Source organism: Mobula hypostoma, chromosome 22 (assembly GCF_963921235.1).
Source record: "Mobula hypostoma chromosome 22, sMobHyp1.1, whole genome shotgun sequence".
Lineage (NCBI taxonomy): Eukaryota > Metazoa > Chordata > Chondrichthyes > Myliobatiformes > Myliobatidae > Mobula > Mobula hypostoma.
In genome coordinates this window covers 57,020,264-57,038,534 of record NC_086118.1, presented here as the reverse complement: position 1 = coordinate 57,038,534, position 18,271 = coordinate 57,020,264, and the positions used below count along the sequence as shown (strand labels likewise).

At 48.1% G+C, this 18,271-nt stretch overlaps 1 protein-coding gene across 1 annotated transcript in view; it reads left to right on the top strand.

Annotated features, from left to right (window-relative positions):
• stxbp4 (syntaxin binding protein 4) overlaps positions 1-18,271 on the top strand; it is a 144,056-nt gene that overhangs the window by 58,952 nt on the left and 66,833 nt on the right. Inside the window, 5 exon segments of the mRNA XM_063030683.1 lie at positions 1,263-1,360; positions 11,363-11,459; positions 12,106-12,215; positions 16,625-16,714; positions 16,965-17,030. Of these exon segments, the coding sequence (XP_062886753.1) occupies positions 1,263-1,360; positions 11,363-11,459; positions 12,106-12,215; positions 16,625-16,714; positions 16,965-17,030 (461 nt within the window).

Below are 18,271 nucleotides of genomic sequence, written 5' to 3'. Positions count from 1 at the left end.
AAAGCCTTAGGCACCCTGGCTAAGACTGTGCCTTAAATAAATAAAAGAATGAACAGTACTAAAGACAAATAACGAGGCAGTGTCCATGGATCAGATGGTGGGTGGATTACGGGGATATTGCTACGTGGAGAACATGGTCTGACTGCAGCCTCAATCAGTCCAACTTGTGCAGCGCAGGCTCGGGGCCAAGTGTCAAAATCTCTGAGGATCTATCCTGAGCCCAACATATTGATGTAATTATAAAGAAGGCACGTCAGCAGCTATACTTCATTTGGAGTTTGAGGAGATTTGGGTTATATACAGGTGTCTCACGGAGAATGTTCTGACTGGTGCATCACTGTCTGGTATGCGTCCTGGGATTGGGAAAAGCTGCAGACGGCTGTAGCCTGGGCCAGCCCCATCATGGGCACTTCCCTCCCCACCACTGAGGACGTCTTCAAAAGGCAGCACCCACCATGAAGGAGTTTCACCCTCCGTTACCTGTTCTCTTCTCGTTGCTGCCATCAGAGGGGAGGCACAGGAGCCTGAAGATCCACACTCAGCTTCTTCCCCTCTGCCGTCAATATCCGAATGGTTTGTGAACACGGCCTCACTAGTTTGCTCTCTTCTTGCACTATTTTTATATGTTCTTATTGTAACTTATAGTAATTTTTACGTATTGCACTGTACTGCAGCTGAGAAACAGCTAATTTCACGACACACAGTAATAAATCTGATTCTGAGTGGCCTGGCCCTGCTCCTATGCTCTCATGGTCCTGTGTGTGGTTTTCTGGAGGACCAGTAGGCATGAAATGACTCGATGAAAGTTTACACTCAGTCAGCTCCATCATGGGCACTGGCCTCTCTAGCGTCCTGGATGTCTTCGAGGAGTGATGCCTCAGAAAGGCAGCATCCATTACTAAGGACCCCCGTCACCCAGGACATGCCCTCTTCTCATCGCTACCGTCAGGGAGAGCACACACTCAATGATTCAGATTTCTGAATAGACATTGAACCCATGAACACTATCTCACTAGTTTTTCTCTTTTTGCACTATTTAATTTAACTTGTTAAAAATATATTCTTACTGTAATTTACAGTTATTGTGTATTGGAATGTGCTGCTGCCTTACAATAAATTCCATGACATGTGCCAGGGATATTTCCAATCTGAACTTGATTCTGATCTTGTTGAACGTTGGAGAGTCAAGGGATAGAAATGGTGCTAGGAAAAGGCAGGCTGCGGTTCAGCATTAATGAATCGAGTCTTTTCTTCGTCTTCAGTCAGTGTGAGTTCAGCCTGGCCACAGCCCTCTGTCCCCCGTGGGAGGTCGCTGTCCCTCAATCCCAGCTTTCGCCTGAAGGTGGAGAAGTTGGAGATGGTAAGTTACTGACTACAAAACAGTCTTCAAGACACTGCTTATAGAAAGCTTGGTTTCAGTTCAAGAATTTACTTCATTCATAAAGAATTTTCACACGAAAATTCTGGTCCCCATACTGCAGGAAGGATGCAATTAAGGTGGAGGGGATATAGAAAAATCTACACGATGTTGGGTTACGCACACAAAATGCTGGAGGAGCTTAGCAGGTCAGGCAGCATCTGTGGAGAGGGATAAAGCGTCAATGTTTCAGGTCGAACCCTTCATCCAGTCCTGATGTTTACAAGATGTTGCCCTGACTGGAGTGGAATTTGGAATTCGTTTCAAAGTTTAAAGTAAATTTATTATCAAAGTACATATATGTCACCATATACAACCCTGAGATTCATTTTCTTCCTGGCATACTCAATAAATCCAATAACCAAAATAGAATCAATGAAAGACCGCACTCAACAGGGCGGACAAACAATGTGTAAAAGAGAACAAACTGCAAATGCAAAAAGAAAGAAAAAACACTAATAAATAAATAAATAAGCAATAAATACAGAGAACATGAGATGGAGAGTCATTGAAAGTGAGCCTGTAGGTTGTGGGACCAGTTTTGGTGAGAGGTTGAATGAAGTTATCCCCTCTGATTCAGGAGTCTTGTGGTTAAGGGATTAACTGGTTCTGAACCTGGGTGGTGAGAGTCCTGAGGCTCCGGTACCTTCTTCCTCATGGCAGCAGTGAGAAGAGAGCATGACCTGGGTGGTGAGAGTCCTGAGGCTCTTGTACCTTCCCCCTGATGACAGCAGTGAGAAGAGAGCATGACCTGGGTGGTGGGTGTCCCTGATGATGGTGCTGCTTTCCTGCGACAACGCTCCGTGTAGATGTGCTGAATGGTGGGGAGGGCTTCACCCGTTATTCTTGTTAATGAGTACTTAGATAAAGCAGAAGTTGTTCCTCAGTTTCTGTGCCATCCAGACACATCACGTCACACAAGTGTACATCAAGGAAGTAAAAAGAAGGCAGAAAGCAAAATACCAAGCAGCAGCTACAGAGAAACAGCAGGTAAACAAATAATGAGCAAGGTGGGTCAGGAGATGGAGTATTCATGTTTATCAGGAAAGGCAGGATAGGCTGGTTTCTTTTTATTTTGAGATACAGCACAGTAACAGGCTCTTCCCGCACGACGAGCCCACGCTGCCAGTTACACCGCTGTAACCAATTCACCTACTCACCCTACGTCTTTGCAATATGGGAGGAAACTGGAGCACGTGGACGAAACCCACGCAGTCACAGAGAGAAGGGACAAACACTTTACAGGCTGCGGTGGGGAATTGAAGCCGGGTCACTGATACTCTAATGGTGTTATGCTAACCGTTACGCTACCATGTCTTTGTTCTCTCTAGAGCAGGGGTTCCCAACCTTTCATGCCACGGACCCGACTATTAACCGGGGGCCCGGGAAACCCTGCTCCAGAGCGAAGCAGGTTGAGGGGTGAAATGAGAGAGGTGTACAAATGGGTAGACAGTGTCCGTAGTAGGAGAGCACCAGGTTGAAGTCAGGGGGGAGGAGAAGTAAAGGGGATCTGTAGGGTGATTTACTCCACACAAAGCTGTAGGTATCTGGAATGAGCTTTCAGGGTGGAGGTGGTGGAGACAGGAACAATAACAACATCTGGACATGTACCTCAATGAGCAGGGCACTGAGGGGTGGGCAGTTAATGCAGGCCAGTGGGATTAGTATAGGTGGCCAAGAGGGTCAGCATAGATACAGTGGGCCGAAAAGCCTGTTTACGTGCTGTCCATTATCTGTGACTGTATGGTTTAAACTGCGCAGAAAGATCTATGTCCTGGTTGTTATCGAGTTGTTGGGTCTCCCTTCCTGTCGGCGGGTATACGTTGGACTGTGAATGGCCTGTTTCCGTCATTATATACCAGTCATTGAAAGTGGGCATGCAGGTACAGCAGGCGGTGAAAAAGGCGAATGGTATGCTGGCATTCATAGCAAGAGGATTGGAGTACAGGAGCAGGGAGGTACTACTGCAGTTGTACAAGGCCTTGGTGAGACGACACCTGGTGTATTGTGTGCAGTTTTGGTCCCCTAATCTGAGGAAAGACATCCTTGCCATAGAGGGAGTACAAAGAAGGTTCACCAGATTGATTCCTGGGACGGCAGGACTTTCATATGATGAAAAACTGGATCGACTAGGCTTATACTCATTGGAATTTAGGGGGGATCTTACTGAAACGTATAAAATCCTAAACGGATTGGACAGGCTAGATGCAGGAAGATTGTTCCTGATGTTGGGGAAGTCCAGAACGAGGGGTCACAGTTTGGGGATAAAGGGGAAGCCTTTTAGGACCAAGATTAGGAAACACTTCTTCACACAGAGAGTGGTGAATCCGTGGAATTTTCTGCCACAGGAAACAGTTGAGGCCAGTTCATTGGCTATATTTAAGAGGGAGTTAGATATGGCTCTTGTGGCTAAAGGGATCAGGGGGTATGGAGGGAAGGCTGGTACGGGGTTCTGAGTTGGATGATCAGCCATGATCATACTGAATGGCGGTGCAGGCTCGAAGGGCTGAATGGCCTACTCCTGCACCTATTTTCTATGTCTATGTTTCTATTATAATTCCCAGCATGAACTTTTATCGGTATAAATCTTTTCTCAGCAAGTGAATTGTCCTCTTGAGTTCAAGCTTTCAACGGCTGCTTTCAGTTAGCGAGTTAGACTGAGGAAGGAAGGCAGCTCATCTTGTCCACTGAGTCTCCACCTTGCTGCTGTCTGTACATGGAGAGACGGTATGGAGAACGGCAAAGCAGAGGCTCTTGTTCATGTGGGAACGTGCTGTGAAACATTCTGAGATATGCTCCCCCAGCTCAAGACACTGTAGATGCTGGAACTGAGAGCAAAGAAACAAATCGCTGGAGGAATTTGGCAGAGGCATGTCAGTGATCCCCGAGGTGTGTGAGTCACTGGGTCTGGGGTTCAGCCTGCAATCATTGGTGAGACCTAGGGTCGATACCAGAGCCCAAAGCAAATTGAGTCCAAAAGTCGAGTCCCGATTGCTGAAATCCTGGGCCTATGGGTCTACTGGAAAAGTCGGAGGTCCAGTCTGTGAATCTGCTGGGGAAGTCAGAGGCCTGACATCTGCAAGTCCCCAAGAACACTGGGGAAGCTGGAGGCCTGATGTCTGCAAGCATTGGAAAGGGTACAGAGTAGATTTACCAGGATGCTGCCTGGTTTAGAGAGTATGCATTATGATCAGAGATTAAGGGAACTAGGGCTTTACTCTTTGGAGAGAAGGAGGATGAGAGGAGACATGATAGAGGTGTACAAGATAATAAGAGGAATAGATAGAGTGGATAGCCAGTGCCTGTTCCCCAGGTTACCACTGCTCAATACAAGAGGACATGGCTTTAAGGTAAGAGGTGGAAAGTTCAAGGGAGATATTAGAGGAAAGTTTTTTACTCAGAGAGTGGTTGGTGCGTGGAATGCACTGCCTGAGTCAGTGGTGAAGGCAGATACACTAGTGAAGTTTAAGAGACTACTAGACAGGTATATGGAGGAATTTAAGGTGGGGGCTTATATGGGAGGCAGGGTTTGAGGTTCGGCACAACATTGTGGGCCGAAGGGCCTGTACTGTGTTGTACTATTCTATGCTCTATAAGTACACAGGAACACTGGGGAAGTCAGAACCTGACGTCTGCTAATCTGTGAGTCTGGAAGAGGCCTGTCTCTTGCTGCTGCTGGTGGGGTCGCATGCTGCAGGGTCCTGAAGCAGCCAACGAGCTCCTGGACACGTTTCTCTTGTCTCAGCGCTGAACGCGCTCCATTTCCAGAGACGTGCAGTTTATGCTCCACGTGTCTTTGTTTACTCTTCTTTACCGTTTGTGCAATTTGACCGAGCTGCTTCATCAGGAAGGCAAAATGGGAGCACTCCCAGAGAACTTACAGGGAACTCAGAGGATTACGGACAACAAGCCTACCCTGTGCGTCTGTGACCAGGATACTCCACTCCCTGAGAGGCTGAATGTTTTCTGTGCTCGATATGATGCGCAGAATGAAGTGCTGGCGAGGAAGGCACCCCTCCCCCAGGGGAGCAGTCACTCCGTGTGGCTGACGCTGAGGTGAGGAAGACCCTGGTCAGAGTCGACCCAAACAAAGCTGCAGGGCCTGATAATATACCAGGTCGGGTTCTGAAAGACTGCGCAGCCCAGTTGACAGGGGTGCTGACAGATATATTCAACATTTCTCTGGAACAATCCATTGTCCCCTCGGTTTTCATGGTGGCAAAGATCACTCCAGTGCCAAAGAAGGTGACAGTAACCTGACTAAATGACTATCGTTAGGTGGTATTAACATCAACCATTAAGAAAGTGCTTTGAGCAGCTGGTCATGGAGGACATTGAAGCCTTTCTCCTAGCTACTTTGAACCATTTCTGGTTGGCTTATCGCTCAAATCAATCCACTGACGATGTGATGGACTCTACCCTCACTCTGTCCTGTCCCACCTGGAAAATGGGGTCTCATATGCCAGTCTGCTGTTTATAGACTTCAGTTTGGCATTCAACACCATCATATCCCAGAAACTGGTGGGGAAACTGTCCTCACTGGGGCTCAACACCTCCCCCTGCAACTGGATACTGGACGTCTTAACAGTAAGGCCACAGTCAGTCCGTGTGGGCAGCAACGTCTCTCGTCCCATTACGCTGAGCACAGGCGCTCCCCAAGGCTGTGTCCTCAGCCCGATGCTGTTTACACTGTTGACGCATGTCTGTGTCGCAGGATCCAGCTCAAACAGTATCATCAAGTTTGTGGGGGACACAACAGTGGTTTCCCTCATCAAGAGCGATGATGAGATGGAGTATAGAGAGGAAGTGGAGCGATTGGTGTGAAAAGAACAACGCAAGCCTGAACATGGAGGAGACAAAGGAAATCACGGTGGACTTCAAGAAGGTGCAGACGAACCATCTCCCTCTGCGAATACATGGCTCCTCCATAGAGAACATTCAGTGCACCAAGTTCCTGGGAGTTCACATCATGGATGACCTCACCTGGTCCATCAATATCCCCTCCCTGAACAAGAGGGCACAGCAGTGCTTCCACTTCCTATGAAGACTGAGACAAGCAAGGCTTCCACCGCCCATCTTAACTGTATTTTACAGGAGCACCATTGAGTGTGTCCAGACAAGTTGCATCTCCATCTGGTATGGGAGCAGTCAAGCATCGAACTACAAGTCCCTACAAAGGACTGTGAGATTAGTTGAGAGGATCATAGGGATCTCCCTACCATCCACTGGGGACATTTATCAGGACCGCTGCATAAACAGGGCCCTTAGTGATGTTAAGGATCCCATCCATCCATCCAGCATCCTCTTTGACTTTCTACCATCAGGCAGGAGACTGTGATGCATAAGAACAAGAACGGTCAGGATGGGAAACAGTTTCTTCCTCCAGGCCATTAGGCTTCCGAACTCCTGGCCACATCGTATTCGAAGTGTCACTGGTTAATCTGTTCCGTACTTCACAATATTTAATATTAATATACTTTAGTTTGTTATTTGTGTGATTCATCTGTAGATTTTATCCTTACCTTCATAAGTTATGTGTACTACTGTGTTTTAGACTTTGGTTTGAAGAAACTTTGTCTCTTTCTATGTACATTGTATAGTTATATACGTTATGTACATGTATATAGTTAAAGGACAATAAACTTCACTTGACACGGACTATCTCTGCAGCTGTGAGGTCTGCAACCATCAGAACAGTGCTGAAATGACTTGGTGGCTGTGGCCTCCAGCCATCAACTGTATGGCTGTGGACTCACGTTCGGGGACTCTGCAGTTTGATGTTCAGTGCTCTGTGTGTTATTTGTCCACGTTTTGATTTTGCGTGATTTGTTTTTTTTTCACACATTGGGTGATTGACAATCTTTGTTATGTGGGGGATTTTCTTTAAACGGGTTCTATTGTGTTTTTGTGTCTTATGGCTGCCTGCAAGAAAACGAATCTCAAGGTTGTATACTGTGAGCATTCTTTGATGATAAATGCACTTCGAACTTTGAACCTTTGCCCTGGGGTTGGAGGCCTGTCGGGGTCTGTGTGTATGCGTGTGTGAGTGTAGATGGGAGGGAGGAAAGGGTCTTGTTTTGCTGTTGTGTCCTGTGTTATTCTGCTGAGCACTGAGAACATGCTGTGTTGGTGCCAGAATGTTTGCCGACACCTACTAGCAAATCTTCAGCTTGTATTGGTTGTTGATGGAAATGACACATTTCACTTTATGTTTCGACGTGCACGTGATGAATCTGAATCTGACATTAAGTGGACACTACGGGGAGAAGCGGTAGACATATAGATACCTGAAATTTGGGCTAGGGCTGACCTTGTGGGGGGGGGGGTCATAGAAATTAGCTGGTAGCTTTAAGGGACAAGATGGTATGATCTTTCATTCTGGAGAATGGGTCCCAGTGAGAATGTGCTGGAGGAGCTGGGGGGTAGTGCAAATCTTTTGACCCACAATGTTGTGCCGAACTTTAAGCTGGATCAAGAGTTCCCTAGCTGGGGGCCACAGACCCCTTGCTTAATGGTATTAGTCCACGGCATAAGAAAGGTTAGGAACCCCTAATCTAGATCAATCAAACTCTTCCCTCCTACACAGCCCTCCATTTTTCTTTCATCCATGTAAGAGTTTCTTAAATGGCCCAAATGTATCTGCCTCTAAAGACCACCACTCCTGGCAGGGCGTTCCACACATCTAGCATTTTCTGTGTAAAACAAAAACTTTCTCATAGTCATAGTCATACTTTATTGATCCCGGGGGAAATTGGTTTTCGTTACAGTTGCACCATAAATAATTAAATAGTAATAAAACCATAAATAGTTCAATAGTAATATGTAAATTATGCCAGGAAATAAGTCCAGGACCAGCCTATTGGCTCAGGGTGTCTGACCCTCCCAGGGAGGAGTTGTAAAGTTTGATGGCCACAGGCAGGAATGACTTCCTATGACGCTCTGTGCTGCATCTCGGTGGAATGAGTCTCTGGCTGAATGTACTCCTGTGCCCAACCAGTACATTATGTAGTGGATGGGAGACATTGTCCAAGATGGCATGCAACTTGGACAGCATCCTCTTTTCAGACACCACCGTGAGAGAGAGTCCAGTTCCATCCCCACAACATCACTGGCCTTACGAATGAGTTTGTTGATTCTGTTGGTGTCTGCTACCCTCAGCCTGCTGCCCCAGCACACAACAGCAAACATGATCGCACTGGCCACCACAGACTCGTAGAACATCCTCAGCATCGTCCAGCAGATGTTAAAGGACCTCAGTCTCCTCAGGAAATAGAGATGGCTCTGACCCTTCTTGTAGACAGTGTTCTTTGACCAGTCCAGTTTATTGTCAATTCGTATCCCCAGGTATTTGTAATCCTTCACCATGTCCACACTGACCCCCTGGATGGAAACAGGGGTCACCGGTACCTTAGCTCTCCTCAGGTCTACACCAGCTCTGACATCCCCCTTCCCTCTATACTTTCCTCCAAACAACTTAAACTTCTGTCCCCCGTGTCAGCCATTTCCATCCTGGGAAATGCTTCTATCTATGCCTCTTATCATCTTGTACTTACTTTATTTTTTTGGACCCCTCTTGTCTCTTTTACACCTCAATCAGGTCACCACTCATCCTCCTTTGCTGCAAAGAAAAGACCTAACTCTCTCTACCTATCCTCATTAGGCGAGCTCTCTACTCCAGGTGGTACCCTGATAAATCTCCTCTGCACCCTCTCTAAAGCTTCCTCGTCCTTCCTGTAGTGAAATGACCAGACTGAACTCAGTACTCCAAGTGTGGTCTGACCAGGATTTTACAGAGCTACAGCTTTTCCTCGTGGCGTTAGCTAACATCTCTCCAAGAGAGTAGAAGGAAAGTTGACAGCTGAATCATTATCGCCCATGCACGTTACCATGGGAGACCTGCAGCTTGAAAAATACAAGATGGAAAAATTCTAGTATAGAGCAGCAGAGAGATTCAGTCCTTAGCAACGTATTATGTCTTGATGTATAAAACTGTAGGGCACCAGGCTCTGCCTGAGTTTACAACAACGTTACCAGACAGCATGGGCACCTGAATTTAGCTGATGAGTAGTAATTGCTCTCAGTCTGCACGGCCAAGTAATTATCATAGTATTTAAGGAGGGTAAAGCTTCCTGGTGCTGGGCAGGTTCCTCATTCACGATCCACACCATCAAGGAATGCTGTCAGTGAGAGGGGGTGAGACGAGGACAGTGTCACTTGATATTGGCGCTGCCTCTGGTCAGCTGTGTGGCAATAAATCCTGGAACAGCTCACACCATTGCTCACTGTCACCTAGCTGGACAGCCCCGGCATTCCCTCTTCTCATCGAGCACTACAGCACAGAAACATGGTCCATCTAGACCACGTCAAGCTTATTCTGCATTCACCCACGCCTGGACCAGAGCCCTCCCATCCATATTCCTGCCTTAATTTCTCTTATGTGTTGAAATCGAACTCACACCCCCCCCCCCGCTTCCACTGGCAGGTCGTTCCACACTCTCAGCACCGTCTGAGTGAAGAAGTTTCCCCTCATGGTCACCCTTCACCCTTCACCCATGAGCTCGAGTTCTAGTCTCACCCAACTTCACTGGAGTTCTCTTTAAATTTCTCTTCCAGTCAAAGAAAAGCTTAGCTTTGTTTGTCACCCGTGCGTCGAAACATGCAGCGAAAGGCATTGTCTTATGGCAACGACCGATACAGTCCAAGAACATGTGGGGGACAGTCCACAAAGGTCACTACGCTGTCGGTGCCAACGTATCATGCTCACAACTTACTCAGCCTAACCTGTACGTCTTTGGGATGTGGGAGGAAGCCAGAGTACCCAGGAGGTGACGGAGAGAATATACAAACCCTTCACAGACAGCGGTGGGGATTGAACCCCAACTGCTGGTGCTGTAACGTGTTACGCTGCTTTGCTGCCCGTACAATACAGGCATCGACAGTGGTGGGTAAAGGAACTCGCTGGTCGGGCAGCATCCCTGGGGGGAAAGTGGGTAATTCATGTTTCAGAACCATACCTTCCTCTGGACTGGAAAGAAGTGAGGGACAGCCAGTATAAAGATGTCGGGGAGAGAAGGAGTGGAGCAAGAGATGGCAGGTGATTGGTGGATCCAGGTGAGAGGGAGATGGAGATGGTGACAGTGGGATCTGATAGGTAGAGGCAACAGAGGGCTGCAGACAGTGGGATCTGATAGGTAGAGGCAACAGAGGGCTGCAGACGGTGAGATCTGATAGGTAGAGGCAACAGAGGGCTGCAGACGGTGAGATCTGATAGGTAGAGGCAACAGAGGGCTGCAGACGGTGAGATCTGATAGGAGAGGCATCAGAGGGCTGCAGACGGTGGGTTCTGATAGGTAGAGGCAACAGAGGGCTGCAGACAGTGGGTTCTGATAGGTAGAGGCAACAGAGGGCTGCAGACAGTGGGTTCTGATAGGTAGAGGCAACAGAGGGCTGCAGACAGTGGGTTCTGATAGGTAGAGGCAGCAGAGGGCTGCAGACAGTGGGTTCTGATAGGTAGAGGCAGCAGAGGGCTGCAGACGGTGAGATCTGATAGGTAGAGGCAACAGAGGGCTGCAGACGGTGAGATCTGATAGGAGAGGAGGGAGGAACATAGAACCAAATAAGGGAGGTGGGCGGGCAGATGGGAACAGTGGGAGGGAGGGGGTCCAGCAGGGGGTGTGTGGGTGATGGGCAGGTGGAGGAAGGAATTGATCTTAGTGATCAAAGCATGTTGGGGGGGTCAGTGGGTCGATTAGAAGGCGAGAGGAAGGGGTCGGGGGGGAGAAACGTCTTCACTCAGAGGGTGACACGCGTGTGGAACGAGCTGCCAGCGGAGTGGTGAGGACAGGGGATGTGTGGGGAACTGGAGGGGCTTGCTGGTATCCTAAGCTTTGTTAAACTGGCATTCTTCTGAGTGTGGGATGTGACATGTCCCCCCTTCCTCCCCAGGCACTGGGGTACCTCGGGATTGAACCCACCCAGCAGCAGCAACAGGCACTCCGCCGTCAACTCCAGGTGGACTCCAAAGGAACGGTGGCCTATGGGGGTGAGTGCGGGTCCTCACTATGTGTGTCCCTAACCCCATTTAAATTGGTCTCCTAGTTCAATAAGGGGGTCTGTTGACCTCACCGTCGTCTTGCACCTTATTGTCTGCCTACTCTGCACTTTCTCTGTAACTCAGAACACTTTGTTCTGCCTTCTGTTACTGTTTTCCCTTGTACTACCTCAATGTACTGATATAGTGAATCTACTAAATCTATGGTTGGAATGCAAAACAAAGTTTTTCACTGTATTTTGGTACCTGTAACAATAATGAGTAAATTTACCCCAAACCTCAAGTGTCACTGGGCCTCTGATGTTCAGAAACTCCCTTCAGATTGGATCGCTGTTTAATTCCTCCTCAGCATTATTCAGTATTAATGGCTTGTTCAAAGTATCTTCTATAGTAAAGGAAAAGTGAAGAATATCTGTTTAAGTCCTTGGCTTCAGTCTCAGGATTCGAATGCGACCTGAGCCTCGGGTTCAGGCTCAGGGAGGAAAGTATAAGGGGGAAGTCAGTTATTTTTTTACGCAGAGAGATGGGTGATTTGTAGATTAATTTGTACACCCCATTAACAATCTTATTTGGCAGTGTGATCTGGTCCTGTTGGACGAGTGTTCCCTTGTTAAGGAACCATTTTCTTTCTCCACAGACTTTGTGCAGACAGCCAGAGACTTGTTCCGATTGCAGCTGGATGACACGGCCTCGGAGTCAGTGGAGTGGTCTGTCGCCAGCCTCTCCGAGACAGCACGTGCCACACAGGTGAGGTTTCTCCCAGACAGTACGTGCCACACAGGTGAGGTCTCTCTGAGACAGCACGTGCCACACAGGTGAGGTCTCTCTGAGACAGCACGTGCCACACAGGTGAGGTTTCTCTCAGACAGTACGTGCCACACAGGTGAGGTTTCTCTGAGACAGCACGTGCCACACAGGTGAGGTTTCTCTGAGACAGCACGTGCCACACAGGTGAGGTTTCTCTGAGACAGCACGTGCCACACAGGTGAGGTTTCTCCCAGACAGCACGTGCCACACAGGTGAGGTCTCTCTGAGACAGCACGTGCCACACAGGTGAGGTTTCTCTGAGACAGCACGTGCCACACAGGTGAGGTCTCTCTCACCACCGCAGTCCAGCCTGTTTGCGCTCCTGCCTCCAGCGCCAAGCAGCCTGGGAGAATACCAGAGCAGCCATCTGTGCCTGTAACCACACTTGGAATTCTGTTGTGCAGTCGCGCAGTATCAGGAAAAATCTCCTTTTTCCATGTGAATATAAATGACGAGAGTTCTAGAGCACAGAACCAGGCCCTTCGGCCCGTCTAGCCCATGCAAAACCATTATTCTGCCTAGTCCCATTGACCTGCATCTGGACCATAACCCTCCACACCCTTCCAATCCACCTACCTTATCCAAACTTCTCTTCAATCGATCCTGCATCCATCACTTCTGAAGGCAGCTCATCCGACACTTGCAGCACTCTCTGAGTGAGGCAGCTCCCCCTCAGGTTTCCCTTTAAATGGTTGATGGGAGTAGGTAGCTTAAATAATTTCAGCACGGACTAGGTGGGTCGAAGGGCATTTTCTGTGCTGTACTTCTCGGACTCTATTTCACCTTTCACCCTTAACCTACGACCTCCAATTCTAGTCTCACCCTACCTCAGTGGAAAAAGCCTGCTTTCATTTACCCTATCTATACCCCTCATAATTTTGTATATCTCTATCAAATCTCCCTTCATTCTCCTATGCTCCAGAGAATAAAGTCCTAATCTATTCAACTTTTCCCTTTTCGGCACGGACTAGAAGGGCCGAGATGGCCTGTTTCTGTGCTCTAATGGTTATATGGTTATATAATTTGGTTCCTCAAGTCCCACAACATCTTCGTGAGTTAGTCCTGACGAAGGGTCTCGGCCTGAAACGTCGACTGCGCTTCTTCCTATAGATGCTGCCTGGCCTGCTGCGTTCACCAGCAACTTTGATGTATGTTGCTTGAATTTCCAGCATCTGCAGAATTCCTGTTGTCTTCGTAAATTTTCCCTGTACTTTTTCAGTAGTCTTATTGATATCTTCCCTATAGATAAGTGACCAGAACTGCACATAATACTCTAAATTCGGCCTCAGCAATGTCTTGTACAGTGTTAACATAATGTTCCAACTCCTATATTCAATACAATGCTCAAACCCTCATCAGGCTCTGTCTATCTCATCTCTGCATATAATCCCTTGAATGCCTGGGTAAGACTCAAGCCTGCAAGTCTGACCCCAGTTTCTGTTCTATATAATCAGAGTACATATATGTGACCATATGCAACCCCGAGATTCATTTTCTTGCAGGCATACTCTATAAATCCATAAAATAACCATAACAGAATCAATGAAAGATCGCACCAACTTGGGCTTTCAACCACTGTGCAAAAAACAACAAACTGTGCAAATTCAAAAAGAAAGAAATAATAATAATACATAAATAAGCAATAAATATTGATAACATGAGATGAGTCCCTGAAAGTGAGTCCATAGGTTGTGGGAATATTTCAATGATGGGGCAAGTGAAGGTCTCCCCTCTGGTTCAAGAGCCTGATGGTTGAGGGGTGATAACTGTTCCTGAACCTGGTGGTGTGGGACCTGATGGTTGAGGGGTGATAACTGTTCCTGAACCTGGTGGTGTGGGACCTGATGGTTGAGGGGTGATAACTGTTCCTGAACCTGGTGGTGTGGGACCTGATGGTTGAGGGGTGATAACTGTCCCTGAACCTGGTGGTGTGGGACCTGATGGTTGAGGGGTGATAACTGTTCCTGAACCTGGTGGTGTGGGACCTGATGGTTGAGGGGTAATAACTGTTCCTGAACCTGGTGGTGTGGGACCTGATGGTTGAGGGGTGATAACTGTTCCTGAACCTGGTGGTGTGGGACCTGATGGTTGAGGGTAATAACTGTCCCTGAACCTGGTGGTGTGGGACCTGATGGTTGAGGGGTGATAACTGTTCCTGAACCTGGTGGTGTGGGACCTGATGGTTGAAGGGTGATAACTGTTCCTGAACCTGGTGGTGTGGGACCTGATGGTTGAGGGGTAATAACTGTTCCTGAACCTGGTGGTGTGGGACCTGATGATTGAGGGGTGATAACTGTTCCTGAACCTGGTGGTGTGGGACCTGATGATTGAGGGGTAATAACTGTTCCTGAACCTGGTGGTGTGGGACCTGATGGTTGAGGGTAATAACTGTCCCTGAACCTGGTGGTGTGGGACCTGATGGTTGAGGGGTGATAACTGTTCCTGAACCTGGTGGTGTGGGACCTGATGGTTGAGGGGTAATAACTGTTCCTGAACCTGGTGGTGTGGGACCTGATGGTTGAGGGGTGATAACTGTTCCTGAACCTGGTGGTGTGGGACCTGATGGTTGAGGGGTGATAACTGTTCCTGAACCTGGTGGTGTGGGACCTGATGGTTGAGGGGTGATAACTGTTCCTGAACCTGGTGGTGTGGAACCTGATGGTTGAGGGGTAATATTGTTCCTGAACCTGGTGGTGTGGGACCTGATGGTTGAGGGGTAATATTGTTCCTGAACCTGGTGGTGTGGGTCCTGAGGCTCCTGTACCTTCGTCCTGATGGCAGCAGCAAGAAGAGAGCATGTCCTGGGTGGTGGGGTGCCTGATGATAGATACTGCTTTCCTGCGACAGTGTTTCATGTGCATGGACTCAGTGTGGGGTAAGTTTTACCTGTGATGGACTGGGACGTATCCATTTTTTTTTGTAGGATTTTCCGTTCAAGGGCATTGGTGTTTCCATACCAGGCTATGATGCAGCCTGTCAACATACTCTCCACCACACATCTATAGAAGTTTGCCAAGGTTTTAGATGTCATGTGGAATCTTTGCAAACTCCTGTGGAAGTAGAGACGCTGCCGTGCTTTCCTCGTAATTGTGTTTACGTGCTGGGCCCAGGACAGGTCCTCTGAAACGATAACTCCGAGGAATTCAAAGTTGCTGACTCCTTCCACACCTGATCCTCCAATGAGGACTGGCTCATGGACCTCCAGTTTCCTCCTCCTGAAGTCAATAATCAGCTCCTTGGTCTTGCTGACGTTGAGTGAGAGGTTGTTGTTGTGGCACCACTCAGCCAGATTTCCAATCTCCCTCCTGTATGCTGATCCATCATCCCTTTGATTCGGCCTCTGACAGTGGTGTCATCAGCAAACTTGAGTGTGGCACTGGAGCTGTGCTTAGGCACACAGTCGTTATTGTAAAGTGGATAGAGCAGGGGGCTAAGCACACAGTCCTCTGGTGCACCTGTGCTGATGACGCAAAGATTAGGAGAGTTGTAGATAGAAAGGATGGTTGCCTGAGGACACAGAGGGACATGGACCGGCTGGAAAGTTGGGCAGAGCGGAGGCAGATGGAATTTAATCCAAACAAGTGTAAGGTGATGTATTTTTGGTTGCCTTACACCTACTGAACATGTACAGTAAAAGTCAGGGTCTTAGGAGCTTTGCTGTACAGAAGGAACTCAGGATACAACTTCATATCTCCATTAAAATGACGGCACAAGTGGGCAGGGTAGTGAAGAAGGCGTTTAGCTTGCACAAGGAAAATGTACAAGCTCCTTACAGACAGCAGCAGCTATCAAACAATCGTGACTGATCGCTGGCTCTGTAAACCGTTGAGCTAATCTCAATGTCCACCTGCTTTCACTGAGTAGTGTCCACATCTCTACACTCCCAGGCCAGTGTCTCCCCACCCAGTTTCACCGAGTAGTGTCCACATCTCTACACTCCCAGGCCAGTGTCTCCCCACCCAGTTTCACCGAGTAGTGTCCACATCTCTACACTCCCAGGCCTGTGTCTCCCCACCCAGTTTCACCCCCTGTTGTTAGTTGGGAATGATAGCATGCGATGACCAAGTGATGTGTAAAACACTTACCCCACCCACCTGGCTTCACACTTCACCTTCCAGCTATCCTGCTTCGCCTCCCCACACCTTTTTATTCTGTCTTCTCTCTATTCCTTCAAGAAAGTTTTCAGCCCGAAACGTCGACTGTTCTTCACTCATTTCCATAGAGGCTGCCTGACCTACTGAGTTCCTCCAGCGTTTTGTGTGTGTTGCCTTGGGTTTCCAGCATCTGCAGAATCTCTCGTGTTTATGATTTGCTGACTACAGAGACTGAACAACCTGTGTGTGTTGCAGGTTCCATTATCTACGTCAGTAGATGCTGAGGACCTGGAAAGAATTACTCAGGAGCGGGATGAAGCATTGAAGGAGTTGAAGAAAGTGAAGGTGAGAGGGTGACTGCTGCTTCGAATGATGATTGCTGTGTCCTAGAGAAGAGGCCGAATCTTCAGCATTTCAAAATTCCTTCGTACAAATTTTTATCAATTTAAGTAACACCATCTTTACTGTGACAAATTTGAATGGGGCAGCACGGGCTCATTGTGACAGAAGGGCTGGTTACTGCGCTGTGTCTCTAAATAAAATAACTGAACTGTAAGAGGTGGGTTCACCTCTCGCTGCTTTGTGTTTCCCTCAGGAGGAGTTGGCACTGTCAGAGACAAACAGGAAGCAGCTGAGTGAGGATCTACAGAAAGCCAGACAGGTGAGAAGGCGTTCGTCACAGGGAAGTCAAAATAGAAGTTCAAAGTACATTTACATCAAAGTGTGTTTACAGTATACAACCTTGAGGCTCGCCTTCTGACAGGCAGCCACAAACAAACACAACAGGACACATTCAAAACCCCGTACAGCAAAGACCATCAAACACCCAATGTGTGTGTGGGGGGGGGAGGGGAGAACAAATTGTGCAAACCATAAAAAAAGTAAACAAATAACACAGAGAACACGAACCACAGAGTCCCCGAACGAGACTCACAGTCACGGAGACAGTCCAGCGCTGAGGGGAGTGCTGATGGTCACAGAAAGGAGTCCTTCAACCCACTTGATTCAGATTCTGATCTGTTTATCACATCAGAACATACAGTGAAATGCATTGCTTGTGTTAACAACCGACATTATCTAAGGATATGTTGAGGGCAGCGTGCAAGTGTTGCCACACATTCTAGCACCTACATAGCATGTCCACAGCGTTCTGCTGAGCAACACAGAACACAACAGGCGACAAAGCAACAGGAGCAAAACAGGGCCCATGCAACTGGCAGTCGTGTGTGTGTGTGTGTGTGTGTGTGTGTGTGAGACAAACACGAGAGAATCTGCAGACGCTGGAAATCCAAGCAACGCACACAAAATGCTGGAGGAACTCAGCAGGCCAGGCAGCATCTATGGAAAAGAGTACAGTCAACGTTTCAGGCCAAAACCCTTCGGCAGAACTGGAAAAAGATGAAAAGTTAGAGCAGGAAGGTGGGGGCAGGGAGAAAGAAGTTCAAGGTGGTAGGTAATAGGTGAAACTGAGGGGAGGGGTTGAAATAAACTTCTGGGAAGCTGATAGGTGAAAGAGATAAAGGGCTGGAGAAGGGGGAATCTGATGGGAGAGGGTAGAAGACCATGGAAGAAAGAAAAGGGGGAGGAGATGGGCAGGTAAGGAGATAAGGTGAGAGACGGCAACGGGAAGTGGGGGAACGGTGAGGGAGGAGCAATTGCCTGAAGTTTGAGAAGCTGATGTTCTTGCCATCGTTGGGGTCTATCCAAACAGAATAGAAGGTGTTGCTTCCCCAACCTGAGTGTAGCCTCGTTGCAGCAGTAGAGGAGGCAATGGACTGACACGTCAGCATGGGAATGAGAGATAGAATTGAAATAGGTGGCTACCAGGAGATCTTTCGGCGAAGCAGTCTCCCAGTCTACGTCAGGTCTCACCAGTGTACAGGAGGCCACACCTAGAGCATT